Source organism: Zosterops lateralis, assembly GCF_965231275.1.
Source record: "Zosterops lateralis genome assembly, chromosome: 6".
In the NCBI taxonomy this organism is placed as follows: domain Eukaryota; kingdom Metazoa; phylum Chordata; class Aves; order Passeriformes; family Zosteropidae; genus Zosterops; species Zosterops lateralis.
The window spans coordinates 2,205,961-2,218,827 of NC_139761.1; the positions used below are offsets into that span (position 1 = coordinate 2,205,961).

The 12,867-nt window shown below is 50.9% G+C and overlaps 1 protein-coding gene across 6 annotated transcripts in view; it reads right to left on the reverse strand.

Annotated features, from left to right (window-relative positions):
- The window catches only part of NIN (ninein), a 58,972-nt gene that overhangs the window by 25,637 nt on the left and 20,468 nt on the right, over positions 1 to 12,867 (reverse strand). For 5 of the 6 annotated variants that reach the window (XM_083864259.1, XM_083864254.1, XM_083864255.1 and 2 more), the window contains exons 5-12: positions 8,091 to 8,130; positions 6,973 to 7,160; positions 5,794 to 5,940; positions 4,692 to 4,859; positions 2,964 to 3,100; positions 1,777 to 1,917; positions 1,464 to 1,638; positions 212 to 322 (exon numbers count right to left, since the gene is read on the reverse strand). In XM_083864259.1, coding sequence (XP_083720385.1) covers positions 212 to 322; positions 1,464 to 1,638; positions 1,777 to 1,917; positions 2,964 to 3,100; positions 4,692 to 4,859; positions 5,794 to 5,940; positions 6,973 to 7,160; positions 8,091 to 8,130 — 1,107 coding nt within the window. Of the gene's footprint in view, positions 1 to 211; positions 323 to 1,463; positions 1,639 to 1,776; positions 1,918 to 2,963; positions 3,101 to 4,691; positions 4,860 to 5,793; positions 5,941 to 6,038; positions 6,101 to 6,972; positions 7,161 to 8,090; positions 8,131 to 12,867 lie in introns of those variants that run through there. The other variant, XM_083864257.1, reaches the window with a different exon arrangement.

Genomic DNA, 12,867 nt, shown 5'->3' on the forward strand with positions numbered 1-12,867 from the left:
ATTGCTTCACTCTAAGACTCCCTGCTTTAATTGGAATAAAATTACAGCTAAGGTAGAATATCTGTATTTTCCTCAGCTGGAAGGCAGCCCATGCCTGGATAATCTGGACAGGGACCCCAAAAGCTTCTGAATATCACTAAACTGGCAGCTCAAATGTAGCAACTTAAAAGTGATTCAATTCTGAAACCCCACTGGGAAAAGGAGGATTTACCTTCTCAGCCAGGACGTTTTCCAAGTTCCTCTGCAGTTTGTTTGCCAGACTTTCACACTCAGCCAGTTTCTCTCCTGTTTCCAAGAGCTCGTTCTCCAGGCGGTTGTTTTCCTGGGCCAAACAAAAAAAAAAAAACCACAACAGCCTCAGCACTTGCAGGAGGAAAAAATCAGGATGTGTTAAACTCCTCAAAATAAGAGTAACTCCCAATCAAGCCAGAGCATGATGATATTCCAAGCTTCAGGTGATGGCAGGAATTATGAACCCATCCACACACAACCCACTCCTGCCACAGCAAGTGTGAACTTTGGACTTCTGATAAATCACCAAAAGGCTTAACAGCAAGTTTGCTTTGGATGGTTTGTTTGCTTTTAAAAGAGTATTTTTAAACTTGATCAAGATGTTTTATCGTGATCATGATATCCTGACAGCTCATCTGAGAGCTGTGCACACACACACACTCTGCACTTGATGGCAGCAGAGATTTGAACTGGAGATAAGGAATCCATGGAAGAACCCACTGAGGTGCCCCAAACACCAATTCTCATGGACAAGCCTCTATCTTGCTGCTTAAATGACTTTTGGCCAGCTAAACAAAACCCAAAATGTGATGTTTTTCTCTTTTCTCCCTGTTAGAGCTGGGATTAATGCATGGGAGATGCAGTTTTCGTGTCTGGACTCAGATGTTTATTAATTCTTATCTACAGCACAGCCTCACAAGTTGTGAGTTCTGGCTAACAAGGTAGAAAATGGCTCTGTCTCTAACTCTTTCCAAGGTTTTTTAAGCATAATTTGTCCAATAACAAGATGACACCTAAACTATTTTTACTTTTAACCCAATAACTAAATACCCAATTATTTTCACCCAATTACAAGAAACCACCCAAACCCAAGAAGAAGGTGAAAGAAGAACTTAGCCAACACCCAAAATCCTCCATCCTGCTCCATATATATCACCATACACTAAAACCTTAAATCCTAAGTTTTGCACCCTGTGATATCACACACCTGCATTCAAACTCCACACCCATAATCCCAGTGCTGTCACTCAATTTTGAAAGCCTTTTCCACGGCTTCAAGTCAAATGTAGTACTTGAGAGTCAGTGCCTGTGAGCACAGAAAGCCTAAAATTTTCATCCACTGGGTTCTAATATCAAAATTCATCCTTTCAACACAGACCACACTGCAACAGTCCCTCCCAGGGCATCCCTGCCTTTTGGGGGAAATCCTGGCTATGTTCCATCTCTGTTACCTTCAGGGACAGGGCCAGGCGGTCCCTGATGTAGTTTTCATCCGTTTTCAGCTTCTCAATCTCCTGCTCCAGCTCCATCCTCTGTTTATTTGCCTGCTGCAGGATCTGCTCCCGCTCCCTGCGGAGCTCGTTCTTCAGCGCCGCGATCCGCTCCTTGTACTCCTCATCCAGCTTCCTGCCGAGGGAACAGGGGCTCGTTAGGTGACAAACACTGCTGGGAGGGTCACCAAGCCCCTGCAAAGATAAGGTAGGGCTGCCCAGGAGGAGGAGGAGGAGGAGGAGGAGGGGGGAGGGAGGAGGGATGATGCCCCACCTGAGGTTGTACTCATTGCGGCGCTCGATGGCGGCGTGGTGATCGTCCACCTCCGAGGCCATCAGGGATTTCAGCTTCTCTGCCTTCTCCAGGTCCGAGCGCAGCTTCTCCTTCTCCCTGGCCACTTGGTCAAACCTCTCCCTGGGCAGAGCAGAGCCAGCCTGGATTAGGTCAGCCTTCACTGCTACCCCCTCCCCAAAAAGGGGATTTGAAACAGAAGCTTGGGAAGATCTCCAAGGGTCTCATCAACTGCATTTAGTCACTGGATTTGAACCTGTACCCAAATAGTTCTGGATGTGTCTTGGTGTCCCCACAGATCCTGAGACCTCAACACTTGAGACCTTCAGCTGTGGTCCAGCCCCCCCGTTCAAATCCTGAAATGGTTTGGGGTGGAAGGGACCTTCAAGATCATCTTATTTCAGCCTCTGTCATGGGCAGGGACACCTTTCACTGCTCCAAGCCTTGTCCAACCTGGCCTTGGACACTTCCAGCGATCCAGGGGCAGCCACACCTTCTCTGGGCACCCTGTGCCAGGGCCTCCCCACCCTCCCAGCCAGGAATTCCTTCCCAATCTCCCATCCATCCCTGCCCTCTGGCAGTGGGAAGCCATTCCCTGTGTCCTGTCACTCCAGGCTCTTGTCCCCAGTCCCTCTCCAACTCTCCTGGAGCCCTTTTAGACCCCAGAAGGGTCTCTGAGCTCTCCCTGGAGCTTTCTTTTTCAACAGAGAAACCTGCATGGAGAGTCCAGCACAAAGTCAAACTGTGTTGACTTTCAAAGGAGAAATGTTGGGATTTACAATGGGTTTGTACCTCACCTCCCCATCTACCACATGGCAGAACCTCTGCACTGTCCCAAATCAGTTTGGATTAAAGGTACTGATAAACTCCACCAGCCTCTGCCCTGAGCTGTGCATTCCTTGGCCATCAATGATCACTGTGGACAGCAGTGACCACTCCCAGACTGGGAACAGCCATTCTTCCATTTTTTAATTTTTCAACCATATTTTCCTGCAGCCCTTGGAGGTTTCACTGTTTTTTCCCAGACAAAACAAGACAGCTGGAAGTTTGAGCACTCCACCAGAGAACTGAGCCTTCCAGTGCCACCCCAGTGCCCTTGGGAGCACCACCACCCATCAGCTGCTCCCTCAGCTCCTGCTGGGCCAAGCAGAGCACAGCCAGTGACTCACATCAAGTGCCTGATCTCAGTTTTGAAGCTGGCCAGGGCTGCCTGGTGCACTCCATTCTTGGTGATCAGCAGCTCGTTCTCCAGCGCCAGCGTCAGCTCTGTCAGGTTCACCTTCCCATCCAAGCTGAAGTCCAGAGCCTGCAGAAACAACGAGTCCTTTGAGCTGAACGAGCTTCCTGCAGCAGCCTGGGGACATTTGTGCAAGGATTGACAGGATGAAACGAGCAGGGCTCGGAAGAGATCTTGGCTCGCTAATTAATCTGTCACAAACACCCCCAGGGCAATAAACCAGACGTCTCTGCCACCTCCCTACAAGGCAGAGCTGCTGCCAGCTGTGGAGATGGGAATTGTCCTGGTTGTGCTGCAAAGACCAGGAGGAAATGAAGGCCAGGCCTGATGGAATGCACTAATTCCCTGCAGGATCTAACGAGACCGGACTTTGCACGGATCAGCTGCTGCAAGGAGGTGGCTGGGGATGCTCGTCTTAAACAAAAGCAGCTCTTGCTACAGAGGCAACAAAGCAGCAGCCCCACAGGAAGGATTTGATGGTGAGGATTCCACCTCTCAGAAAGCAAGTTATCATCAGCAGCTGTTTGGGATTTTGTAAAATCCCAGAATGGTTTGGGTTGGAAGGGACATTAAAGGTCATTCCAGTCCCACCCCGACACCTTCCACTATCCCAGGCTGCTCCAAGCCTTGAAGAAAGGCCTTTTCTTTCTCTAGAAGTGTTCAAAACATATGGGATGTGGTTTAGTGGTGAACAAGCTGGACTTTTCCAACTTTTAAATGATTCGACCCAACCCTGCAGGAGTACAAAGCAAAGCACTCCTGGTGGGGCTGAAACACTGGAGAAACCACACCAGTGACACCAGTACAAAGCAATTTACCAGTGGAAAGCAACCAAGTGAAGTGGGGACACAAATCTGGTGAAGGTGGTCCCACCTTCTCAAACAGTGGGTTTTAAATCCTGAGCAATGGCAGAGGTTATTCCAGCCTGGCTGTTCTCTGTCCAAATGGATATTTAAGAGCCAGGAGAATCACAGTCATCACTACTGGGAACCCAGTGATGGTCACCTGAAATAATCTTCTCCCATCCACAGCTGCTAATGAGATGGACAGGGATGGATTTATTCAGGTATCTGATTTCATCCCCATCACCCTTTTACTCTGATGGAACACTGAGGACTGGGCAGGGTTTCAAGTGCTGTCCTCCACCTCAGCACCAGCAATAATTCAGGTCACCCCAGTGCTGAGAGGTTTGCAGGTGCAGCTATTCAGGGAGGGAAAGGAATTAAATTGCTTTCTAACAAATGTAGGTGACCTCTTCAAGCCCTGCTGGAAATCAGAGTGTATTTTTATCATTTGCTTCTTGTTCTCTGCAATGCACCATAAAGGAAATGATTGGAAATTTCCCAGAACTCTTGTCACAAGCACTGGGAATTTTTATAGGGTTATAGAATGGTTTGGGTTGGAACAGATCTTGATGATCATCCAGTTCCATCCCCCTGCCATGGGCAGGGACACCTTCCACTAGTCCAGGTTGCTCCAAGCCTCATCCAACCTGGCCTTGAACACTTCCAGGGATGGAGCAGCCACAGCCTCTCCATGGGAAATTTTAAAAGGGGAAAAAACCAGGGACTTTGGAAAGGAAAAAACCACAACTCAGCATCCAACACAGGGAGAAAAAAAAAATACACATAACCAAGGGTGAAATGCAGCTGGGGGTTACCTTCAGGATCTCCTGGCTGTTCTCTATGCCCTCCTGGTGCCAGCAGTCCAGGACCCCCTCCACACAGCCATAACCCATGCCATCATCCAGGCTGGAGAAGAGGGAGAAGCCGATGGTGCTGGGCATGGCCGAGGGGGTGGTCGTGCGTCTCCCGCTCTCGTCGAAGGACTGTGAGAGAGGATTGAGGGTGTGACACTGCCCACAAGGCACTGATAAATTCCATTTATCAATGGAATTTCCCTAGCACTGCTCCAGAGATTAAGGATTAAGCTCTGCTTTTCCTCGCTGCCAAACAAAAAAAAAAACCACACAGTGGGAGTGTCCCTGCTGACCTCACAGCACCGGGGCACAGGCAGGCACTTGGGATTTAAAATAAATCCCAGGAGGAGCAGCTTTTCAGAGCTGGCCTCCATGCTCCAGAAGGGTTTCCCACTGTTCATTTTTGGTTTGGAATATCAATTTCCCTAAAACAGCTGCAGGGAGCACTTGTAGAGTGGTTTGTGTAGAGCCTTCAGCTTCCAGGTAAAACAGGGAGCAGATTTCAAACTCTCTCTCAGAAAAAAAAAAGCAAAAATTGGAGGAGAAATGTGGGATTTTCATGTCTCCAGCCTATCCCAGGCAGTGCTTCCCCCTGCACCGAGTTTATACTGGATGCCCCATCCTGGAGGTGTTCCAGGCCAGGTTGGATGGACTTTGGAACAACCTGGGACAGTGGAAGATGCCCCTGCCCAAGGATTGGAACGAGCTTTAATGTCCCTCCCAACACAAACCATCCTGGAATTCTGCAAGGCTCCACCATTTACTCCCTGCACTCCCCAAGTTGCCAGAGCTCTCTCCAAGCCACAAAACTTTGAAATGGAGCCCTGTCCCCTTTCCCATGAGGGAGTTCTCTGTTTTAACTCCTCCAAAGAGAATTTTTCTGAGAGAGAATTTGAAATCTGCTTTTGTATGCAGCAGCTCACTGCCATCACCTCCTGCCTCTGTGGGGCAGGGGGACCCTCACAGCTGCCCCTACACTGAGGAGGAGGAGACAGGCTGGGTGGGAATAGTTCAGGAATTCTCCTGCTCCTTTTACCCCAGGATTCACCTCTCACTTCCTCACCTGCATGGAGAGGTGCCGTTTCAGCTGCCGGTAGGGAGTAGATGCTGAAGGTGTGAGAGATTTCCCAGTTCTCAACAGGCCATAAAAGAAATCCTCTATGCTCATGGTCCCATCTTGCTCCAGGTTATGGAGCACCTCTTCAAGCACCTGCAAGGAGACAGAAATCATGTAAAAGGCTCAAAAAAATCTGGCACAGAGAAAACATCCTATTCCCAAAGCTCCAAAAAGAGCAAAGCAAGAGTTACCAGCTACATCAGCCTAACACTTTTCCATATTCTCCACGTGGAAAATTGCAGGCACACATACACCATGAAGAAAAGCTCCTGGTTATCTTGGAGCTGCTGTTTAATGAGGCAGCAGGAAAAAAAAAACCAACCCTCATTTCATTCTGCTCCCAAGACTGTGTGACCTCAGGAATTCAGCTCAAGGTACTGAGCCAGATGCCAAACCCTGAGCAGCTTGAAGTGACCAGGCCAAAAAAACCAAACCTTAAGACACTGCAAGGTTATCATAAATCTGTTTTATGCTTCAGGGCACCCTGCTTTCTCAAAAACATGACTGGAGATGTTCAGATTAGCCCCTTGCTATTTCTTTGTCTACAGTTTATCTTTTCCATTTTCTGCCTTAATACCCTGAAAACATTTTGCTGTGGATGCTGCAAAGGAATACCTGCTCAGGAACATGTTTTGTGGAGGAAATTATTACAAGCCATGTTATCTTAAGATGCAAACAATCTGCTTTTTTTAATAAAACTAAATCCTAAGCTGACAAGAGCCTTTTTTTGCAGAAGATTTCATTTTCTTGTGGGCTCTCGCTGCACAACACAAACAGCCCACAGGCCTTCAACAAAGTCAAAAGCAACCACCTATGAATATTTAACCCATATTTGCTGTCTAGCTAGAAAAAATTCCTGGGATTAAGGAGACATGCTTGGAATTTAAGCCAGGCTTTTAAATTCCAGTTCCCTCTGTGATTGCATGAGGAGACACGCACGCCACGCTTGAGGCTGGCAGCTGCCTCCTCCTAGAGCAGCCTGATGGTTTGGGACCAAAAACCTCACTGCAAGACCAGCAGCTGGAGCTGGAAACTCCTTTCCAAGTAGCCACCTGTGCTTGTGGTGAATCCCAGGAGGGATTTTTGGGGGCCCAGGCAGGAGCAGTGCTGGGATGGGTCACTCACCTCCCCGGCTGCTGCGTGCAGCCCGTACTGCTCACAGATGGAAACCAGCTTCTTCCTGTTCAGGTGGCCATCCCTGGTGATCCCCAGGTGCTCACAGACCTCCTGGAGTTTCTCCTCGATCCAGTCTGGGCTTGGTGAGGCAGCAGGGGAGGCGTTCAGGTCGTCTGGGTTCCAGAAGCGCAGCTGGCCTGGAAATGGGGGAGAGATTGGTCCAGTGTGAGATTGCTCCTCTGGGGGTTCTGCACCCCACAGGGAACCTGCTGCTGCACTGGGCAGAGCTCCTTTTCCTGGCTCTGCAGACCCCAAGGGATCATTTATCTGAGTTCATCCTCTGGATTTTGGGATTTGGATACTGGTGCCAGCAGTGTCAGACTCCAGCAGAAGGTTCTGCTCAGCATTTCATTCATGTGTGTCACCAGAGGAGAAGGAGCCTCGTGTCCACAGAATCATGGAGTTGTTAAAGCTGGGAAAAAAAAATCTCTAAGACCATTAAATCCAGCTGTTCCCCAGCATGGCCAAGGCCACCAAGGCCACCATGCCCCATGTCCCCAAGTGCCACATCCACACAGCTTTTAATCCCTCCAGGGATGGGGACTCCCAGTGCCTGACCAGGTGGACACTGACCAGCAGCTGGGACTGTGGCTAGAGGATCTTTGGGAATGTGGATGAGTCTGATGGCCAACATGGGCTGTCCTAGGCCAGATTGAACAGGATTTGGAGTAACCTGAGACAGTGAAAGGTGATGGGAGACTGGATGAGCTCTAAGGTCCCTTCCAAACCATTCCAGGATTTTGTAATTCTGTGACAATTAAGGAACATTTAATGACTGGTCCCTGCTGACATCTAGTGCCCACCAGGTTCCACTACAGCCAGAGCCCCCCGGGGCAGGAGTGGGGACCAGGACAGAGGTCAGGGAGACCAGGAACACCCTCAGCAGGATGAGGAGGGCACAGAGGGTATGGCACTGCCCTGCCTTAGCTTTCATCCCCAGCTTGGGGGATGCCCCAGCCAGGCTGGGATGCTCCACACACCCAGAGCCCCCTTCCACCTGCTCCTCTGACCCCTGCTCAAAGCTGGGATGAGAAAAAGCACATCCAGGAGCTGCTCTCTGCTCTTACCCTCGGCCTCGTACTCCTCGCTGCCTCGTGTCTTCCAGTGCTGGGGAGAAAACAAAAGGTTCCTGAGTTATTACAGCTACAAGACATCCCCTGAATGAAAGAGACTCTGGGATCAGCCTCCAAGGAGCTGCAGGGCTCCAGCAATGCTGCCAGGCTTTCATCTCCCTGCAGGCTGGGCTGGGAATCCAGGGCTCTTTGATCCTGCCTTGTTCTGGCTCTCTGGTGGGGAGAACCCCCAGAGATGCCCAAAGCCCCAGAAATGACCCAGGAGAGGGGACAGATCAGAGCCTGGCAGGGAACTGGGGACTGAGGAAAAGGTTTGCCCTCCAAGCAAACCATGCTGCTTTTCTTTGAGGTATTGATGGTTGAGGGGATGGGGATGCAGGGAAGATCACAGAGCTGGGTTATCCTTTCCTTCCAGCACTTTATTTTCCCCTATTTTGGGGAAAGCCAAATTCAAAACTCTTCCACTAAGTGCAGCTCTGTATGAGGAGAGAGCTGCGCTGTCAACAAGCCTTTTATTGGGCTTAACAGAGGAAAAAAAAAAAAAAACAAAAAACAAAAAACAACAAACCAAAAAAAACCACTCTCTGGTGGTTTTAAACCATCCTGCTCCCTCTGGCAACATCCCATCAGCTCAGGCAGTACCAGGAGCAAAAGCACAGCATTTAAGGTGATTTCCTCGTGTACTACACGTTGTCTCATCCCTGCCACCCTTGTAGCAGCCCGGGGTATTTACTCCACCACATCACCTTCTGCTCTGGCAGTGGCAGATGTTGTTCCTGCAGTGCAAGTGCAAGTGGGTCCTTCTGTCCCCACGTGAATGATGGATTTGGGAGTCAAAGTCACCCAGGACATAAAGAGCCTCTAAATCATCACAGAAAAGTTCAATACATCTCATTCAGATTACAGCTAAAAGCCATTAATCTACAACGTTACCATGGGAACTGGATTAAGTCACTGGACTTTTTTTAGCTCTGCTGCTGCTCCTGTTTCAGCTGCTGGACCAGGCAAGGGCCCTGCACTGCCACGGCCTCACAACGTCCCATGAGGGATAAAATGCAGGAGCTGAGGCAACAGGTGCCATTAAATCCCATCCCTGGAAGTTCTTTTTAAAGAGAATAGCAGAACCCTGGCACAGGGTGCCCAGAGAAGCTGTGGCTGCCCCTGGAAGTGTCCAAGGCCAGGTTGGACAGGGCTTGGAGCAGCCTGGGATAGTGGAAGGTGTCCCTGCCTGTGGCAAGGTGTGGGACTGGATGAGCTTTAAGGCTCCTTCCAACCCAAACCATTCTGGGATTCTGTGAAATTGCAGAAAATGCAATTGAAAATTGAAAATGCAGAAAACTCTGTGCAGAGAGAGGGTCATTTTGGGTCCCAGAGATCTCACCCTGCAGCCACCCATCCTCATCCTTGGGGACAGCTGGGACATTGAGGGGAACCTGGCAGCTCAGAAGGGAAACTCTCTGTCTTTTTGCATAAGCAACACACACATTTTCACATAGAATCAGATTAATTTAGCACCAAATCTCCTCACCTCAAGCACTTTCAGCAAAACCAGATAAGCTGATGCTGTCACATCCCTGCAAGTGCTCAGAGCCAGGCTGGGCAGGGCTTGGAGCAAACCTGGGATAGTTGAAGGTGTGGGGGGTGGACTGAGATGAGCTTTAAGCTCCTTTTCCAACCCCAAACCATTCTGGGATTCTCTGAAACCACAACAACTCCATCACCACCACCAACCTGAAGAGGCTGAACAAAGCCAGGGGTTTTTTGGGCACTCGTGCGACCTCCCCTCCCTCCCTTTGTGCGCTGGGGGCTCGGGGTCAGGGAGGGAAACAAAGAGGGGCTGGGACATCCCAGTGTCAGGCCCTCATTGTCCCCCAGGCCTGGCAGGGCTCCAGCTGGCCACGGGTCACAGCCAGGGGGATCCCAGGAATGCCTTATCCTTAGGGAGGCGCGTGCTGGGCCGGCCCGGGGAGCAGATGGCCACGGCTTTGAATGCTGCATCTGCAGCCTGTGCCGTGTGCTCTGCCCAGAATGAGGCAGCAGCAGCCACCTCTCCCCCCCTGCCATCTGCTCCAGCCAGACAGACCTTTGTTCTCCCCTGGAATATATTGCTAATTAAAATGATGATCAGGAGCGCACACGCCGAGCCCGCGAGGTGCTGATGGATCCTGTTCCTGCCAGATCCACACTGCAGCTCCCTGAGCTCAGCAGCCTGAGCAGAGACCCCAAAAAAGCTTCAAATCCTCACATCTCACTTTTCCTTCAGCTCCTAAGCACCAGTCACAGCAGTAATGCACTTTTTCTGGGAGCAGGCACTATCCTGAGCTGTTGCTCACAAATCCCAGCTTTTCAGTCCCACTTTGGGAGTCTCACATTAAGGATCCAAAAGCAGAAATTTCAACCTGAGCCTCCCCCAGTGTTTTGCTCCAATGCCAGGCCATGCTGGAAATAGTTCTGTGCGGAAGCAAACACACAGAGCATGGGAACAAGTGGCTCCAGCAGGTGCTGAAGGGACAGAACTGGGATGTGCCAGCAGATTGTAAAACCTCAGGGCCAGGTTGGATAGGGCTTGGAGCAACCTGGACTAGTGGAAACTGTCCCTGCCCCATGGTAGAAGGTTGGGATGAGATGGGCTTTAGGGTCCAAACCTAAACCATTCTGGGATTTCCTACCCAAACCATTCTGGGATTCCATGAACCTGCAAGTAGAAGGGACTTCTCTCAGAGCAGAGCTGGCAGCCAGGGAAGGGGAGGTGATGGAAGCTGCCCAGTGAGGTTTGGAAGTCACCATCCATGGGGACAAGCTCCTGCAGGTCAGAGGAACCCTCAGGATCCCACCAGCACCCCCCTACTCACAGCAGGGTCAATACCAAACCCAGACCCAGCTGCTCTTTGCTTTATCCAACAGCACCTGAAAAACCCCTGGGGATGGAGGTCAGGGAGCCCATCCCAGAGCAGACTTCCAGCCTCTCCTCGTGTTTACCAGGGCAGGGAGAGAGGGAGGGAGGGAAACCTCTCAGGCAGAGCCTGAGCCCTTTTAATTGGCACTGCTTGGGAGCAGGCAGCAATTAAGGCATCCTGCCCCAGTTCTCAGGGCAGGGACAGCCCGGGCCGGGGCAGGCTGGCGGAACGCCGGCAGCAGCGGCGTGTTTGTACACACAACAGCAGAGAGCTAGGCAAAGGCTGCTCCCTGAGCCAAATCCCAAGGAATCAGTGCATCAGGAGCCTCCAATGCTCCCCTGGGACCCCTCAACACCATCCAGCAAGTCATTTCCATGCATACCAAGAGGATCTGCTTTGAAGACCGAGACAGCGATGCTGATAAAGTAGGGATTTCACAAGTTTAGCCTGGTTTGTTTTTTCTTTTTGCTCCAGTTGCAAAGGAATTAAACCATCCCAAGAGCCCAAAAGGTGCAACAAGCATTCCCAGCAGGAGACTGATCCAGCCCCCATGGCACAGTGTGGTTACACACCAGCTGGGTTAATTAACTGACCTTGTTAATAGACTACTCTTTTACACCTCTGTGACAGCTAAAACCGAGGGGTAAGATTAGAGTGGCCTCTTCCACCAAGGACATCATCACTTCCCTGGGGAGTGTGGGAGGATTAACATCCATTCCAAGGTCAGGGCAGCCCATGTGGCCAACACCAGGGGATGGATGAGCATCCCTGTGACACTGAGCAAAGGTCACCGGGAGCAGGGAAAAGCAGCTGGGTGTGGTGGAAAAGCTTTTCTTTAAGGTGTTGGTTTGGAGGTTTTTTTAAATCATTTTTAAGCTCAGCTGCATAGGAATATCACTGAAAGCATGGAAATCGGAAACTCCTTCCTTGCTTTCTCACAGAGAATTGGGTGCCCCCCTACAAGTGGCTGCAGAGGCTCCCAAATCCAAGTGAAGCCACGAGACAGAGGAGGGAGAAAGCCAGCAGTGCTTCTCCTTCCCAGTGGAAAAACTCCCACCACATGCTCCTGAATCAACAATAGTTGGCACAGCAGGGCAGGCTGGAAGCAGCCCAGCTCCAGGGAAATGATGCTGTGGCTGTGCTCTTAACACACAGCACCAATTCCAACCACTCGGCTCCTCTGGCTTTCCTGTCTGGGGAAGCAAGAGGAGATCCTGGGATTGAAAGCACTGGCACACAAAGGAGAGCCACAAATGTGGAGCACAAACCCAGGAATGTGGATTCTTTTGGAGCAATTAGATGCCACTGTCCCAAAGCAGCTGCTGGCTCTGCCGCCCACCAGCCCTTCTCCCCATCCCTCCATGGCTGGATTTTGGCAGCTGCACTAATGGATGTGGACGTGCTCCGTCTGCTCCCAGCCCACACCTCGTTAGCCACGGAGCCTCAGCCTTGGCTTAATTGCTGGCCCAGGCTCCAGCCAGGAGGCAGCGTCAGCCCCAGCTCCTTCCCCACTTCCCATGGCACATGGAGAGAGGGAGGCCGTGCCTGGCATGGCTCATCCCTAGGGACAGGCAAGGAGGGCAGCCAGGAAAGGCACTGGGATATTCCAACCCCCTTTGGATGTGGGGAGCAACCACATCCAGAGGTGACACAGCCACCCCAACACCCATCCAAGGGACAGGGAAGGGTAACTGCCAATACCTGGTGCCTAATTAGACACTGGGGTCTGATCTGCCCTCCTTTACTGGGAAGGTTCCAAGCACATCCCAATGCCCTTTGGATGTGGGGAACAGCCACATCCAGAGGTGACACCCCAACAACCATCCTAAGGACAGACAAGGAGAGCAGCCAATGCCTTTTACTGGGAAGGTTCC